Source organism: Adelges cooleyi, unplaced genomic scaffold (genome assembly GCF_023614345.1).
Source record: "Adelges cooleyi isolate 19-005CV unplaced genomic scaffold, UGA_ACOO_1.1 ACOO_flye_CR_arks_rails_tigmint_CR_PRNA_21, whole genome shotgun sequence".
Taxonomy (NCBI): Eukaryota; Metazoa; Arthropoda; class Insecta; order Hemiptera; family Adelgidae; genus Adelges; species Adelges cooleyi.
The window spans coordinates 9,683,319-9,698,015 of record NW_026095871.1 but is presented as its reverse complement, the minus strand read 5'-3'; the positions used below and the strand labels follow the sequence as shown (position 1 = coordinate 9,698,015).

The 14,697-nt window shown below is 28.8% G+C and overlaps 3 protein-coding genes across 4 annotated transcripts; 2 read left to right on the top strand and 1 right to left on the bottom strand.

The window, feature by feature from the left end:
- Positions 1-1,680: 1,680 nt before the first annotated feature.
- On the bottom strand, positions 1,681-4,581 carry LOC126834137 (ribosome-recycling factor, mitochondrial). Of its 2 annotated transcripts, XM_050565847.1 has the most exons (6): positions 4,063-4,581; positions 3,201-3,338; positions 2,627-2,837; positions 2,226-2,382; positions 2,047-2,153; positions 1,681-1,823 (listed from the first exon to the last, which is right to left on the bottom strand). In XM_050565847.1, the coding sequence occupies exons 1-5, from the start codon at positions 4,280-4,282 to the stop codon at positions 2,073-2,075; spliced, it is 807 nt and encodes a 268-aa protein (XP_050421804.1). In that variant the 5' UTR covers positions 4,283-4,581; the 3' UTR covers positions 1,681-1,823; positions 2,047-2,072. The 2 variants fall into 2 exon arrangements, with proteins under 2 accessions (XP_050421804.1, XP_050421803.1); XM_050565846.1 differs by lacking the exon at positions 1,681-1,823 and having other exon boundaries at positions 1,846-2,153; positions 4,063-4,579.
- Positions 4,582-4,793: 212 nt separating this feature from the next.
- LOC126834135 (DNA topoisomerase I, mitochondrial) lies at positions 4,794-12,951 on the top strand. The gene is made up of 3 exons (XM_050565844.1): positions 4,794-5,163; positions 7,241-7,293; positions 10,191-12,951. Exons 1-3 carry the CDS (start codon positions 5,157-5,159, stop codon positions 12,372-12,374), a joined length of 2,244 nt encoding a protein of 747 aa, XP_050421801.1. The 5' UTR covers positions 4,794-5,156; the 3' UTR covers positions 12,375-12,951.
- On the top strand, positions 7,300-8,805 carry LOC126834136 (tubulin delta chain-like). Its single transcript, XM_050565845.1, has one exon. It carries the CDS (start codon positions 7,373-7,375, stop codon positions 8,618-8,620), a length of 1,248 nt encoding a protein of 415 aa, XP_050421802.1. The 5' UTR covers positions 7,300-7,372; the 3' UTR covers positions 8,621-8,805.
- Positions 12,952-14,697: the final 1,746 nt, after the last annotated feature.

The following is a 14,697-nucleotide window of genomic DNA, read 5'->3' as shown; positions in this document are numbered from 1 at the left end:
TTCATCTTTTTATATTCCTTAGCTACTTAATTACTACACTCTTAAAGCAGAGGTAGGCAGCGTTTCAAATTGAGTATTAAAATTACATTTTGTAGTTCAAATGAGGGATAGGAAAGTTCTTAAAAAAAGCAATCGGTTCGTCTTCACGTTTATCTTTTAAAAAAGAAAGTAAGTTAAGTTTTTGACTAGGTTTGACAAAATTAACTGGTTACTTTTTTCATTCCTACTAAAGAAGTAAGAACAAATTTCATTCCTCAATTTTATTTAAAAAAAAATTAAACGAAATAATTTGTAATTTAAGACTTAATTCCTAACCTACATCTAAAAATAACAAAATAAAAGTTAAAAAAAAGTTTCAGTTTCTTCTGAGGAAAAGCGTGCATTTTTTTCAACTTTTGACCAACAAATAGGAATTGACACAGTGGTTAAAAATGTATCCTAGGTCCAGACAAAAAAATGAAAAGTTATATAAACGTATCATTGAAAAATTCTCATTCAAAATTTAAAAAATTATTTTATTTTTTGCATTTAATATCTGAAAATATTAATTAATCTAACTTGTTGATTGCATAAAGTATAGCTATTACAAAATATAATATGAGTTATTGAAAACTCAAGATGCAAATATTAGGTCTTATTCTTTTATAAGTCATTTAAGGAACCAGAAATATTCACATTTCTCAGAGTTGTTGTAACTGCGGTTACTTAAACAAAATTAAATAGCTGTTGGTTTGAGAAAATAATTTTTTTTTATTAATCATCACATCATAAAAATTAATTAAGCTGACGCTAAACAAATATAAACATGTTAACTAATATTTACAAGGCCGAAAATAATGAATTCCACAGAATATTAGTGACTAAATACGACAAAAGAGTGACTTGAAACTTTTATAAAATAAGCATTAACGGCGTAAATAGAGAAGGTTTTGGCTTAGAACAGCTCCTAACCAAAAGTTTTACATAATATAATATTTTATAATAAGATATTTGTTTAAGAGCTCTTTCAATACAATGTTAATATTGCTAAACTTTTCAAAAAAAAAAAAAATATAATTTAATAAATACATTTTATTTATTAATATTACATTTTTTTTTACATTGCTTAAAACATTAGTATGAATACCTATTCATAATCTGTACATGACAAGTATGTACCTAAGTACCATTTAACAATTTTTAAAAATTAAGTAAAAAAATTATTTTTATAAAAAAAACAGGTATCTTACTAGATTTTACTTCATAGTAAGAACTAAGATGTTAATTTATGCATAAGTTCATACATCGATTTAAGGCTATATTTTAGGATTTTACAATAGTTAGATTTAATGGTTATATCTTTATAAAATGTAATTTCTTATACAAATAATTACCAATTAAACAATTATTTGTAGAACCATAATAAAACAAAAAAATAATTTCTCTTGACGATGTTCAATTTTATATAAGGAAATATTTTTACTACAAAATTTAACAAACATTACTGATATTGTACAATATATGTATTATTTACTTATTGAAATTTAAGTTTGAACTAGTAAAGTATAATTATATGTTTTAAAAATTTAACACATATTTTTCAGAATAATAATAAAAACATTTTACAGCCAATTTTACTATACAGAGTTTTACATAATTATATTTTGTCTTTTTTTAGTATTCATTAATAAGTAAAAAAAAACAATTTAGCGGTTAAAAATAGTCTACAATAAGACTTATACCATAATTAATGGCAATTTTTATATTTTAAAAACTATTACAACCGGGAGTAGATAAAATTGAAATTTGTGGTTTTCTGGTTTATTCAATTGACTTGTTTCCCTCTGTTAACAAATTTAAATTTTGTTAATTTTAAATTTCATATGAAGAAGGATGGTGTTAATTTTTAAAATACAAAATATCTTAACAAGCTATTACACGCTATACGAGAATGATTCCGACTACAAAGAATAATTATTACACATTACATTTTAATATTATAATTAATACTACTAAAATGACTGATCAGTATATAATAGTTAAACTAGTTAAACACATATTGCCTACTCATAGTAAACATTGACTAGATTTGATCAATCGCCTTTAAGCTCGTTTTGTTTTTCTTCCATAATCCTCTGTGATTCTATCACATACATGTCAGCCAACATAGTAATCTAGTTAAACAAAATATGCTATTATTAGTTTTAAATGACTTTATAAAAATAATACTAAGCTTTGGCACTTACCTGATCTTTTAGATTATGTACCAAATCCTCAGATAACGAATCATTATCTTTTAATAATTTTATATTTTTATTTTGAATTTCTTTAATGGAATCTTTACATTTGACGAAAAGAGCTTTTGCGCCTTTGCTCAAGTTTTCTCGGTGCTCTTTGGTAACTCTAATAAAATTATTATTCAAAATTAGTTTACTTTAATAATATTTCAACAAGACTGGAATTATACACACTATTAAGTTTACACTATTCACACTATTAAGCTCATATTTTTTTGTTAAATCATATAATAAATAATATGTATTTGATTAATAATAAAAAAATCACTTTTCTTAATACCAAAAATAATAATAATAACTCAAACTATACACATAACTCCAGTCTTTATAAATAATTGTTTCAAAATTACTTTGGTATGGGTATAAATATAGAAGTTTTTTCCTGTTGAGGATTCAAATTCATACCAGAATTTTTTAATGATTCCAGAACAGCTGGAATAGCTAATGGAAATGATGACATATTTAAAATAATAGTTTTGGGGTTTTTTCTTACAATTTGGGCCAAGTCTTGAACAACATATTCATCGCCTTCAAATATAACTGGCAAAGATTCTAAGGCACCTATTAACAGTAGAAATAAATTTTGATTAGAGCTATGTATTTCATAATACAAGGATATAATAAAATCTAGTATGATTACATATTATATGTATTATTGTACTATCATAGTTTAACGAGTTAAATTTATTCATTAAAAATATGTCCCAATTTAGTGTCATTAATAACAAATGTATTAGATGATCATATTATGATTATATTTTTAAGACTGGTAAAATACTAAAAAAAATAGTAGATTGCTAAACTACTATTGCTCTAACACTGAGCTAATCGGTATATTTCCTTTCAGTGTCAGAGCACCTTTTAAGCTAAAGTTGATAAAAAATATTACCAAAATAGTTAATAATAATTCAATATAATGAATACCTGTTGATGATCTTAAGGATAGATTTTTAATGTAGTTGTTTTTTAAATTTACAACAGCCTTTTCCATTTCGGACTTCATGTTGTTGAATTTCAAATACTGAGACAGAAGATTTTCATCAATAGAAACTTTTTTTTGACCTAAAATTACAATAATAAAAATAAAAATAATACACATTAATTACATATTTTTTAACTAAAATGAAAACATGAAATAAAAATCATCATGATAGTTCCTATCGTTAATCGTTATTATGAACCATTTCAATATTCAAAAATGAAATAGACATTATTATTACATGTTTAATTTTAAGTATGAACTATAAATTACGTTACATCCAACATTTCTTAAAACAGTTAGCTATTAAAATTAAAGGAATTCGCTAATAAACATATAGCTTATTACATTTTTAGTAATATTATTACACTTTTCTATAATTTGTATACACAGTTATAGAAGTGTACTGTAAAACAACATAACTTTTACAAATTAAAAAATTATGGATGATTCAACATCAGAAACTATTGTTCTATTCAATTTTCACCAATTTTAATAAATCTGTTCTGTTTATATATAAGTAACATCATAGTTCTATTGGGTATTTGGTGTTTATGGAACTACTAACTGACTTGAACGTATTGCATCAAAATGTTGCACGCTTTTCTACCTAATGCCTTTAAAGTCTCAAGGTACATAAAATGAGTTTTTGTAAACCAATTTGGTAGTTAACCTATTATATTGTAAAAACAACAACAGATATCTTTAATTTTAATGGGACTCGTAACACAATGAAGTGTACTCTTAACGGATACAATCATCAACCTAGAGTAAAAAGGTTAGTTTCTCTAACAGACTCATATGTACCTTTATCTTTTTTCTTGTCTTTGCCTTTGGCATAATTTCGAACAGACCCAAGTGCACAACAGTTGTGCGACACAAATTTGGCGGACAGCAAAGACGGTGAAGGACACAGTCGTCTCCCATTTAGGTTATTGTATTGACGAACAGCACAATACGTGTACCGTCGGCATGGCGGTAGTGCACAGTTCAGGTTACGACCTAATGCACTTGTAATTTTGTACATTTTCAGCTGCTGCCGTTGCAGGTGCACTTGACACTTGATACAATGACAAACGCTGTTTAGGCGTTTACGGTAGACGGTGGTGTAAGCGGCAATAATAATATTTTATTTGAATAGTGAACAAATATCGTTATCTGATAACAGCCTGGAGGTGAACCGCCGAGCAACCGCAGCGGCCGCTGATGGGTCCGGTATAAACCGCGGTGATAGCGCGCCCGTGATAAAACTGATATTAAAATTAAAAAAATCGATTTATAAAAAATGTACAAAACTGATCACGCCGTCGTTGAAACCGAACGGCGACGGTGAGTATGATTTTAAATGACAACTTTTATTCCATTTGGCACGTTTGACGAATTCTATAGCATTCGGTCCGATTGCCAATACCGCCGTCTTACCGCTTCACCGGTCAACAATCGATGTCCGCTCAAGCTCGCGTTTCGCTATTTGGCAACGTCGCGGCAGTGTTGCCAGGCTGTCGAGTTAAACAAAAAAAGTCAATGCTCTCGTCTGACGTATAGTCTCCGGTCTCTCTCCTGTTGTATGCGTGAATTTTACAAGTCCAAATCGTCATCGTTCATTACTGCTGGGCTGCTACAGCGGCTCCGACTGTGTTTTCCACGTCGTTAGACCAGTTATGTGTGACCGTCTTCGTAAAATATTGTAGTTAATATCAATTTTCTTCGTGATCATAGTTGTACAGGTTCGATTAACGTGCTGTCGGTATTCTATTCCATTATTATTGACAAATATTTTCGTGCAAACTTCATCTCGTCACACAGTACACAATCGTCTGGTTCGACTGCAGTAAACGTTGGAAGTGTCCACAGCCCATCGCAAACACGGCTAACAGCTTTGCGTCCACGTGAAATAAAACATGGCCGGTAACGTTATACATAGTTCATTTATTAAACATTATTTTTAGTGGGTCCCTATCGCCCTAAAAAGTGCATTGCCCATTTCGGTTTTTGTATATTATCTTTTATTGCAAGAAGTTTGACGTGTCGGCTTCCGTTAATCGCCAAAAATCGTTGGAATAGGCATACTTCGGTGTGTTAAATCGCCACATCTTCATAAATAAATTGTTTATTTTGTGTGTTGGTCAAATGACAAAGCATTCCAAATAGTTAGCGATTTTTTTATTATCTACAAACTTTTAGGGAGATCGGCAAAACACGATTTTTAGGTTAAGTTTCTGAGTAGGTTATAGATTGTGATTTGTGTAAAAACCAGCAGGTTGCCTAGTAGAGAAAGTAACTGAATCAAATTAGGTAATTATGTTCTACGATAGTGGAATCGTAGCATACATAAGTAATTTAAAGAGTCTTGTTTATTTTTACTTTTGTGATATTCGACACAGATAGGTAAATAATTGTAGATTTTCCTACCTATAGTATGTCAAATCATAAATTTTCCACTTGGTATGGTCATGTCGCTTCCAGGTGGAGGACATATTAATTTGGTTACTTTATTCACTGAGACAGTTTTATCTAAAGTAGAAATGAAATCATCCATGTTTTTGTCATTTTCATCCACGATTTATCACTACGGAAAAGTCTAATTAAAAATATACGTCTAATGCGTGACGCTGTAGTCATCGAGTATGCTATTCTACATTAGTATTGGTCCTCTTGATCCTCTATCTAGTCCTGACATGAATACTTCGTAGTTTTTTTTTTTTTAATTGTACATTAAGATAGAGTAGTTAATGTAGGTAGGTACTATGTTATTAAAATATAATTGTTAAAATTAAAAAATAATTCTGCTTAGAATACGGGGTTTTATCTCCTTTAAATGTTCCTTTATCGTCAAAGTCATTTGTTTTCTATAATAAAATATTATGTTGATGTAAACGGCAAAATAGGGTTTTTTTTTCCTTTCGATTAATCGGGCAAAGTTTTATCGACTATGGTATAACCTATTTATGATATGTTCCCCCTTAATTTTGTTTATAAAAAAAATGACATATGAGATAAGCACTAAAACTTGTCACTCCTGGCTGTGCATTTGTATACGAGAGTAAATGCCTTTTGGTTTCTGCCCACTACCTTATATCGATGCCCCGTACAAAAAGTAGCATGGTTCACAGATTCTTACGAAAAGTAGCACCATTCAAGTTCTTACAAAGACTAGCACTGAAAACTATTGGTGCCAACGGTGCTAGTTTTCGTAAGAAATTAGCGAATGGTGCTACTTTTTGTTAGGTCATCGCCAACGGTGCTAGTTTTCGCTAGAACTTGAACGGTGCTACTTTTCGTACGTGTCGATAAGGAGTATAGTAGATCGTTTGTAAAATTAGTAATCTTCAAATTCATTATAAATATATTACTTTAATAATAAGCATATTTACTATTATATTATTTTAATGCTATGTTAATCGTGTCATCGCTTATGACTGTATGTATATTTCCTTCTTATTGTACATAAATTGCTGTGTTAAGCACTAAGTAAATATTACTTATTTCATCATGTAGCTTAACGGGCCATGAAAGCCCAACGCTGCCATCATGAGATGGTTTCTTGACGAATTCGCTTCCAGGACGGGTCGTCAATCTGTCATCGGAGAGGGGGATGGCGGTTCCTTTTCACCGGACGATTGCCCGCCCAGCAAACGGATCACCTGTGACCGAGTGTTGAACCGGCCGCCACACTGCCGCCTTACCTACTCCTTAAATGTTACTTATTTAATATTATCAATATAATTGGTGACCCAATTATTGGAAAGTTCATCTTTTTAAATAGACAGCTATTTATATAACATATTTATTTATTTATAAATTAGGTATTTGTTAAAATTTGGTCTTGAATATTATGTTATATTACACATTTTGTTAGGTATAACAAACTACATTATAAAGTAAATTTGTTTGTAAATAAGTATATACATTGTTAGAAATATTTATTGTTCATTTGTTATTATTATTTTTGATTTGATTGATTAATTTTTTTTTCTTTCTACAGAAGATCGAGAGTCCGGTGATCGAAAACATGAGAAGTCAAAGAAGCGTGATAGGGTTAGTTATTAAAATTATTTTATAACTGTTAGTCTTTTAATTTCTTATACGATTGCATTTTTTTTTGTAATCACTAATCATGTCAGTACTAACATTATGTTTTGGGAATTGTGGAATACAACTTGCCTACTCTTTTTATTCTAATATTTTTAACGACAATAACATATCCGATCCTTTATTATCAAGTGAATTTAATGAAGAGTATAAAAATGCCAGTGAATCAATGTTTTTTGAAAAAAAACCCAATCAGTATTTTGAGCCTAGATCAATTTTAGTTGACATGACTGAGAGTAATGTTGGAGACGTGTTTAGTCGACCTAAAAATCATCATTGGGGATTTAACCCAAATTCTTTTGTGTTTAATACTGTTGAAGGACCAACTAACAACTGGTCTTATTATTATTATATAAAAGGTCCAGAAATGTACGAAGATGTTTCAAATAGGCTAAGATTAGAAATAGATAAAATAGATGTAATTATTAATTCTCTTTTGATCATATTATCTCCATCTGGTGGTTGTGCTGGCACTGCATGTTATATTATTGAAAAATTAAGAGCAGATTATCCTAAAATTTCTTTCATTATTGTTTTTGTTCGTCTGTATGAGACTAAAGACGCCATTCAAAATTATAACACTTTATTTTCAATGAGTAAACTGCACAATTTATCAGAATGTATTTTTTTATTAGAAAATTCACTTTTGTACAAAGTTTCACAAGCGGGACCTTTTGAAATCAATATCTCTGTGGACGATTTAAATCAATTAGGTAGTAAACAACTTGCTTCTATTTTTCAACCAGTAGAAAATCAACATTTTTCCTATTTCTTGTCACTTGTACTGGATGACAAATATAAATTATTGAAAATGATATCATCTCCTAATAACAGAAAAGAATTTTCTTTGTATGAATCGGCACCCAGATGGGAAGCAATTATAAATCAAACCATACGTTCCATGAGTGTCACATCGTGTATGTCTCTTGGAAATTATATTGTGTATCGTGGTAGTGCTAATGAAAATGTAACAAAATTATTTAATTTTGAAAAATTAAAAACTATATCATTTCCTAAAACAACATTGGAAGAGTCCAAATATTCTCAGTTATATCAAAATAGACATTTTTTGGGTTCTAAATATTTAAGTGTTTTATCCAACAGTTCAGCTAGTGTTAATTCGTTAAATAACGTTTTGAAATTAGCTAACCGGGCATTTCTACATAAAGCATTCATTCATCATTACAGTCAATATAATACGAGTAGTAGTGCTTTCCAAAATGCATTTTCAATTACTGACAAAATAGTTAAAGACTATTATAAGTTAGAGTAAAGATATAATTAACAGTAGAGCTGTGCGATTTTTTAAATTTAATTATATTAATTACTCGAGTTGAAAATTTTTTTTTGTTTTTAAAGTTTGATTAATCAAAAACTAATCTACTTATCATAGTATAATAAATACATTACATTACAATTATTGATTACCCTAGTTTTTACACCTGATATCAACTGATTTGTTAATAATCAATAAATCAACTTTTACAATAATATTGACTAAATAAATAATCAAAAAATCAATAAATTTACTGTTGATTTATTTATCTAATATGTAAAAATGTATTAACTAATTATTTAATGATAAATTAATCGTCTGATTATCTGATTTTCCAATTGAAAACTTGCCTAATTCACAATCTATCAGATAAAAAATAATCGCACAGTCTTAATTAATTATATATTTTGTACTTGGATTTTTTTTATTACATAACTATTCTAAAAGTTAATAAATAATATATTTTTCTAGTCAAACAAATATTAGTATAGTTCCTACAAGCATTTCCTATTTTTAATAATTTTTTGTTTAGTTTTTTTCAATAGTATTAAGTATATTTTTCAATTTATAACATGTCCAACTATTTATTTATTTTAACAATATAATTTAAAATTAGTTATAAGAATGTGTGTGTTCTTGTTGGAATTTTCAATTGTCATAAACTGAGTGCCATATTAACAAATAAATTATGTTTTGAATTTTAAACATAACAAACTCTATTGTTTGGTTTGTTTTTTTTTCAACCTTGCTTATATTTTAAACGTTGCGTGGTATTTTTTATATTTTTTTTATTCAATTTTGCTTGAAGAATGATATTGGTTATTATGAGTTTTCTGTTTTATATACTAATGTACAACTGCTTAACTGTTATTACTAAATATCTATTAAGTTCATCAGTAATAAATTAGACTCAGTATTGATTCTAATACTAAATATTTAATATATAATGTACTAAACTATGTAGCATAATATCGGAAATAAAACGACTTCACTGAGTTCTAAAATAATTCACCAAGGATCAATATTTTAATTTGAAACTTACCATTAAGATTTAATACTATTAGTATATATAGAATAAAACTTACGCCTATTCAACTAAATTAATGTTACTTCATTTTACTGCACACATTCATTTTGGTTAAATGTAATTGTTTTCATGTATACATTAATAAACAATTTTTGTGTCATTGTAAGTGCTTTTACTTAATGTTTTTTTCTTTATTCATTGTCGTAAAATCATTTCAGTTATTTTATTTTGAGTGATTCATGACAATCCAGTTGTACACCGATCAAGTTGAATAGGTGTACATAAAGTTTTAAAAAAAAAACCAAAAGGTAAACTGATTTCAATAACGTTTACACAAGGCCTTGTTTTGTCTATCACTATTAGCTATTCTTAGATTTAATTTTAATAATATTTATTTTAAATATTTCTTAAATAAACGATTTATTGCTGATAAATTTAAAATTAAGTTTGATATTATCATGAAATTAAATGATTGATAAAATGGGCCTAATCAATTTCAGAATATTACTCTCTAATCACTTTGCTTTGGTTTTTCTACAGGAACATGAAAAAAATGGTGTTGGGAAGAAAGAAGTCAAACGCGAATTCAAAGATAAACATTTTGATTCTGGCTATCATTCCCAAATCAAGAGAGAATACGAGTTAGAAAACAGCATCAAAGAGGAAAATTATTCCGATGATGGAGAAGAATCTTTGTCTAATAGTATCAGAAAATCAAGTGATGACTATTATCCTGTCAAGAGGGAACCAGAATCTGAAGACGACGTACCATTATCCAGTCGGAAAAGGAAGCGTTCTGCTAGCAGTGAGGATGACGTTCCACTGAGTGATCGATCAAAGCATATTAAAAGAGAACACAGTAGTCATAAAAAGCATAAAAAAGATAAGGAACACAAAAGCAAACATAAAGAAAAGGATAGGAATCATTCTTCCTCCAAAGAGTCTAAACATAAGGTGAAAAAGGAAAATAATACATCACAAAAAGAAACACCTGTCAAAAGTTCGTCAAAAAAAAAGAAAGAAGAAGAACAGGAAGTTTGGAAATGGTGGGAAGAAGAAAAAAAAAATGATGGTGTAAAATGGAGATTCTTGGAGCACAAAGGACCCGTGTTTGCTCCCGATTACGAGCCTTTACCGAGCAACGTAAAATTTTACTATGACGGTAAACACGTTGTCCTGTCTGAATCTGCAGAAGAAGTAGCAACATTCTATGCAAAAATGATTGAACACGACTATACGACAAAAGACATTTTTAATAAGAACTTTCTTAAAGATTGGCGTAAATCAATGACACCCAAAGAGAAAGAATTAATCAATGATTTATCCAAGTGCAATTTCAAAGAAATGTACAAGTATTTCACCCAAAAATCGGAAGAAAGAAAAGCCATGAGCAAAGAAGAAAAAAAGAAAATTAAAGAAGAGAACGAAGCTCTTCAAAAAGAATATGGATTTTGTACTATCGATGGACACAAAGAAAAAATTGGTAATTTTAAAATTGAACCACCGGGTTTGTTCAGAGGACGAGGTGAACATCCTAAAATGGGAATGTTGAAAAAAAGGGTTGTACCCGAAGACGTTCTAATCAATTGTAGTCAAGACTCTAATATTCCTAAACCTCCTCCTGGTCACAGATGGAAGGAAGTTAAACACGACCCAAGCGTCACATGGCTTGCCAGTTGGATAGAAAATGTTCAAGGGCAAGTTAAATATGTCATGTTGAATCCTTCATCAAAACTGAAGGGAGAAAAAGATTGGCAGAAATACGAAACTGCCAGGAAACTAGCAAAATCAATAGACAAAATAAGAGAAAACTATATTAAAGATTGGAAATCTAGGGAAATGCACGTCAGGCAACGATCGGTTGCTTTGTATTTCATTGATAAATTGGCGTTGAGAGCCGGAAACGAAAAAGACGAAGATCAAGCAGATACCGTTGGCTGTTGTTCTTTACGTGTTGAGCATATCCAGCTACACGAAGAGCATAATGGAAAGGAATACGTGGTTGTGTTTGATTTCCTCGGAAAGGATTCAATAAGATATTACAATGAAGTGCCTGTTGAAAAACGGGTATTTAAAAATTTAAAGATTTTCATGGAAAACAAAAAAGGCAATGATGATCTTTTTGATCGTTTGAATACGTCAATATTGAACCAACACTTACACGAACTGATGGACGGACTTACAGCCAAAGTGTTCCGTACTTTCAATGCTTCTTGGACACTTCAACAGCAATTGGACAAACTAACAGATCCAAATGTGTCTGTGGCTGAGAAAATATTGCAATACAACCGTGCCAATCGAGCTGTGGCTATACTGTGTAACCATCAACGTGCAGTGCCGAAAACTCATGAAAAATCGATGGGCAATCTTAAAGAAAAAATTCAAACTAAAAGAACTCAAGTGAAGGATGCTAAAGATGCGTATAAGCAAGCCAAACGAGACGCTAAAGACGGTAGCGTGCATTCAAAAACTCAACTAGAAAAAAAGAAAAAGGCATTAGAACGATTGAAAGAACAGTTGGTAAAGCTGGAGGTTCAAGAGACTGACAAGGAAGAAAACAAGACGATTGCTTTGGGCACGTCCAAATTGAATTATTTGGATCCGCGTATTTCGGTCGCCTGGTGTAAGAAATATGATGTTCCTATTGAGAAAATTTACAATAAAACGCAGCGAGACAAATTCAGATGGGCCATTGATATGGCGGGACCAGATTATGTGTTTTAATATTGAATGAAAATTGAGAATTGTCTATAGTAACAATTAAACTGTAATTTTTTTTTACTTTAAGTATCTTTTTTTCCTAATTTTTTTTTTTTTTTTTACTATATTTCGCGTGATAAAAATGAGCATACATATAACTATTGGGACGACCAATTTTTATTTTGCGCCGCTTTTATCATTGCAAATGTGTTTTAGAAAACCAGCAGTGACTTAATTGAAACCTTTATATTATTATATATATATTCAAATATTTTTTTTTTACAATTATTCTTTCAATTCATTTTTTTTATTTCCTGTAGTGTCCGTTATAAACAAATATACATTTGTAAGCATGTTTGTTATGTGCTAGGCCTTTTTTTCTACCAGCTTTTTCTGATTGTAAATGTTGTGATAATGTTTTTTTAAAATACGTTAATAGTATTTTGTACAGAAAAAAAAAATTAAGAAAACCATCATTATCATTTTAAGTATGATCCGACTTAAAAAATTTGTTAGCTAATAATACATAATTAAAATTCAATGTTTTTTACCAATCAGACATTTGTGAAAACAGTTGTAGTTCCATACATATATAGAATTCTTTGTTAGTCGAAATTTTGTGATTGCTATAATTATCATCATTGAAGCAATTTTTAAAACAATTCAGAACTTATATAGTTAATAAATTTTAAACTTGATTTTATGAAGTATTTTTTTGTAAACAATGTTTAGTAAAAAAAAAATCTGTAATTATTTACATATACATATATATATATATATACACACATATATATATATATATATAGATATATACATATATAAACTAATTGTATTAAAAAAAAATGATACTACATTTTATTTATTATTTTTAAGGTTAATACTGTAATAATTAATTTAAAAAAAAAAATAATGTCAATAACAAGTTATTGTATATTTACATTAAAATTATGGACGTTTAGTCATCGAGTGTGCAGTATAATGTTAAGTAAAAAAATTGATTCTTTGTATAAAATTTATATTGATTAAATTCGCTAGTTTGTACTAATGGATTAATTTTTAATTCTAGACGAAGTTCAAATGTAATGTATTTATTTAGACACATTGTTTATTATCAGCATACCTACCTAATGTCTATCCAATATCCATACTTCCTTACATTAAGCTTCTTAATTAGTGTCGGTGGATTAGCAATATTGATGCTAGCTTAAGGTCATACTATTATATGTATATGTACATGTTATCTATACTGAGCTCCTTAATAAACGATCAATAACTTAGAAACTATTATAATATATTAGAATAAATATTTGACTGTTTACAGGAATAAGAAAAACTATGTAAATGATTTTTAAACAAAATAAATACTATTGATGTACATGTCACGATGTACCTATTATAGTTTGGTATTTTTTAAAGCTGTCATTGATTTACACTTGTAAGGCACTAATTATGGTTACAGTACATTCAAGTATTATTGCAATGACAAAATGAGTGTGAATACTTGGTGCATGGTTTTTACCACTTCAATTATGTAAAAAAAAAATATATGTTTGTTAAATTACTACATAGTGAAGTTTGTGTCCATTACAATTGTTTTATATAATTAAAATTTCAAATGTCAAGAATTTTATGCGTTGTAATGTATGTATTATTATTATTATTAAGCTATTATAACCCCTGGATGAGCTGAACCGTAAATTGGGTACTTGGGTACCTACCTAAAATTCAAATACCGCAATAGCGCATATTTGTATACACACAATTATGTTTATGCCCAATTTTATTATTGTTGTACCTATTCATTTCTGTGCTCAAGTACACTGATTACTGATGAGTAATGATAATATTATAATACAACAATTTGAATGTTCGATAAATAATTATAAGTGTAATAATTTACAGACGAATGTGTCATGTTTGCTGAGTAAATTATATACAATAACGCACTGAACAATTTCAAATAGAAAGCTTATCCTATTATTTCAAAATCCTGATGCCAGATAGATCCACAGCTTATATAATATATTAACTACATAGGTACTATATGTGCGTTTTGTCAAAATTTCATTTGAATAATAACAATGTACGACAAAATTTTATCTTTTTTTTGGGAGTAAAAGAACTAAAAAACCTAATATATTATTTATTAGGATATTTTCCACTATATCCGAATATAGTCTCATAATTTTTCTACCGCGTTCAATTTGTTATTTAAATCGCTTCTAAAGTTAATGGAAAAATGATGCGAATTCATAATTAATTTTTAAACTAGTACTATACCAAAACAAAAAATATGATAAAAGAACTAGGTATTTGATGTACATTTTAGAGAATTATTCGAGTATTC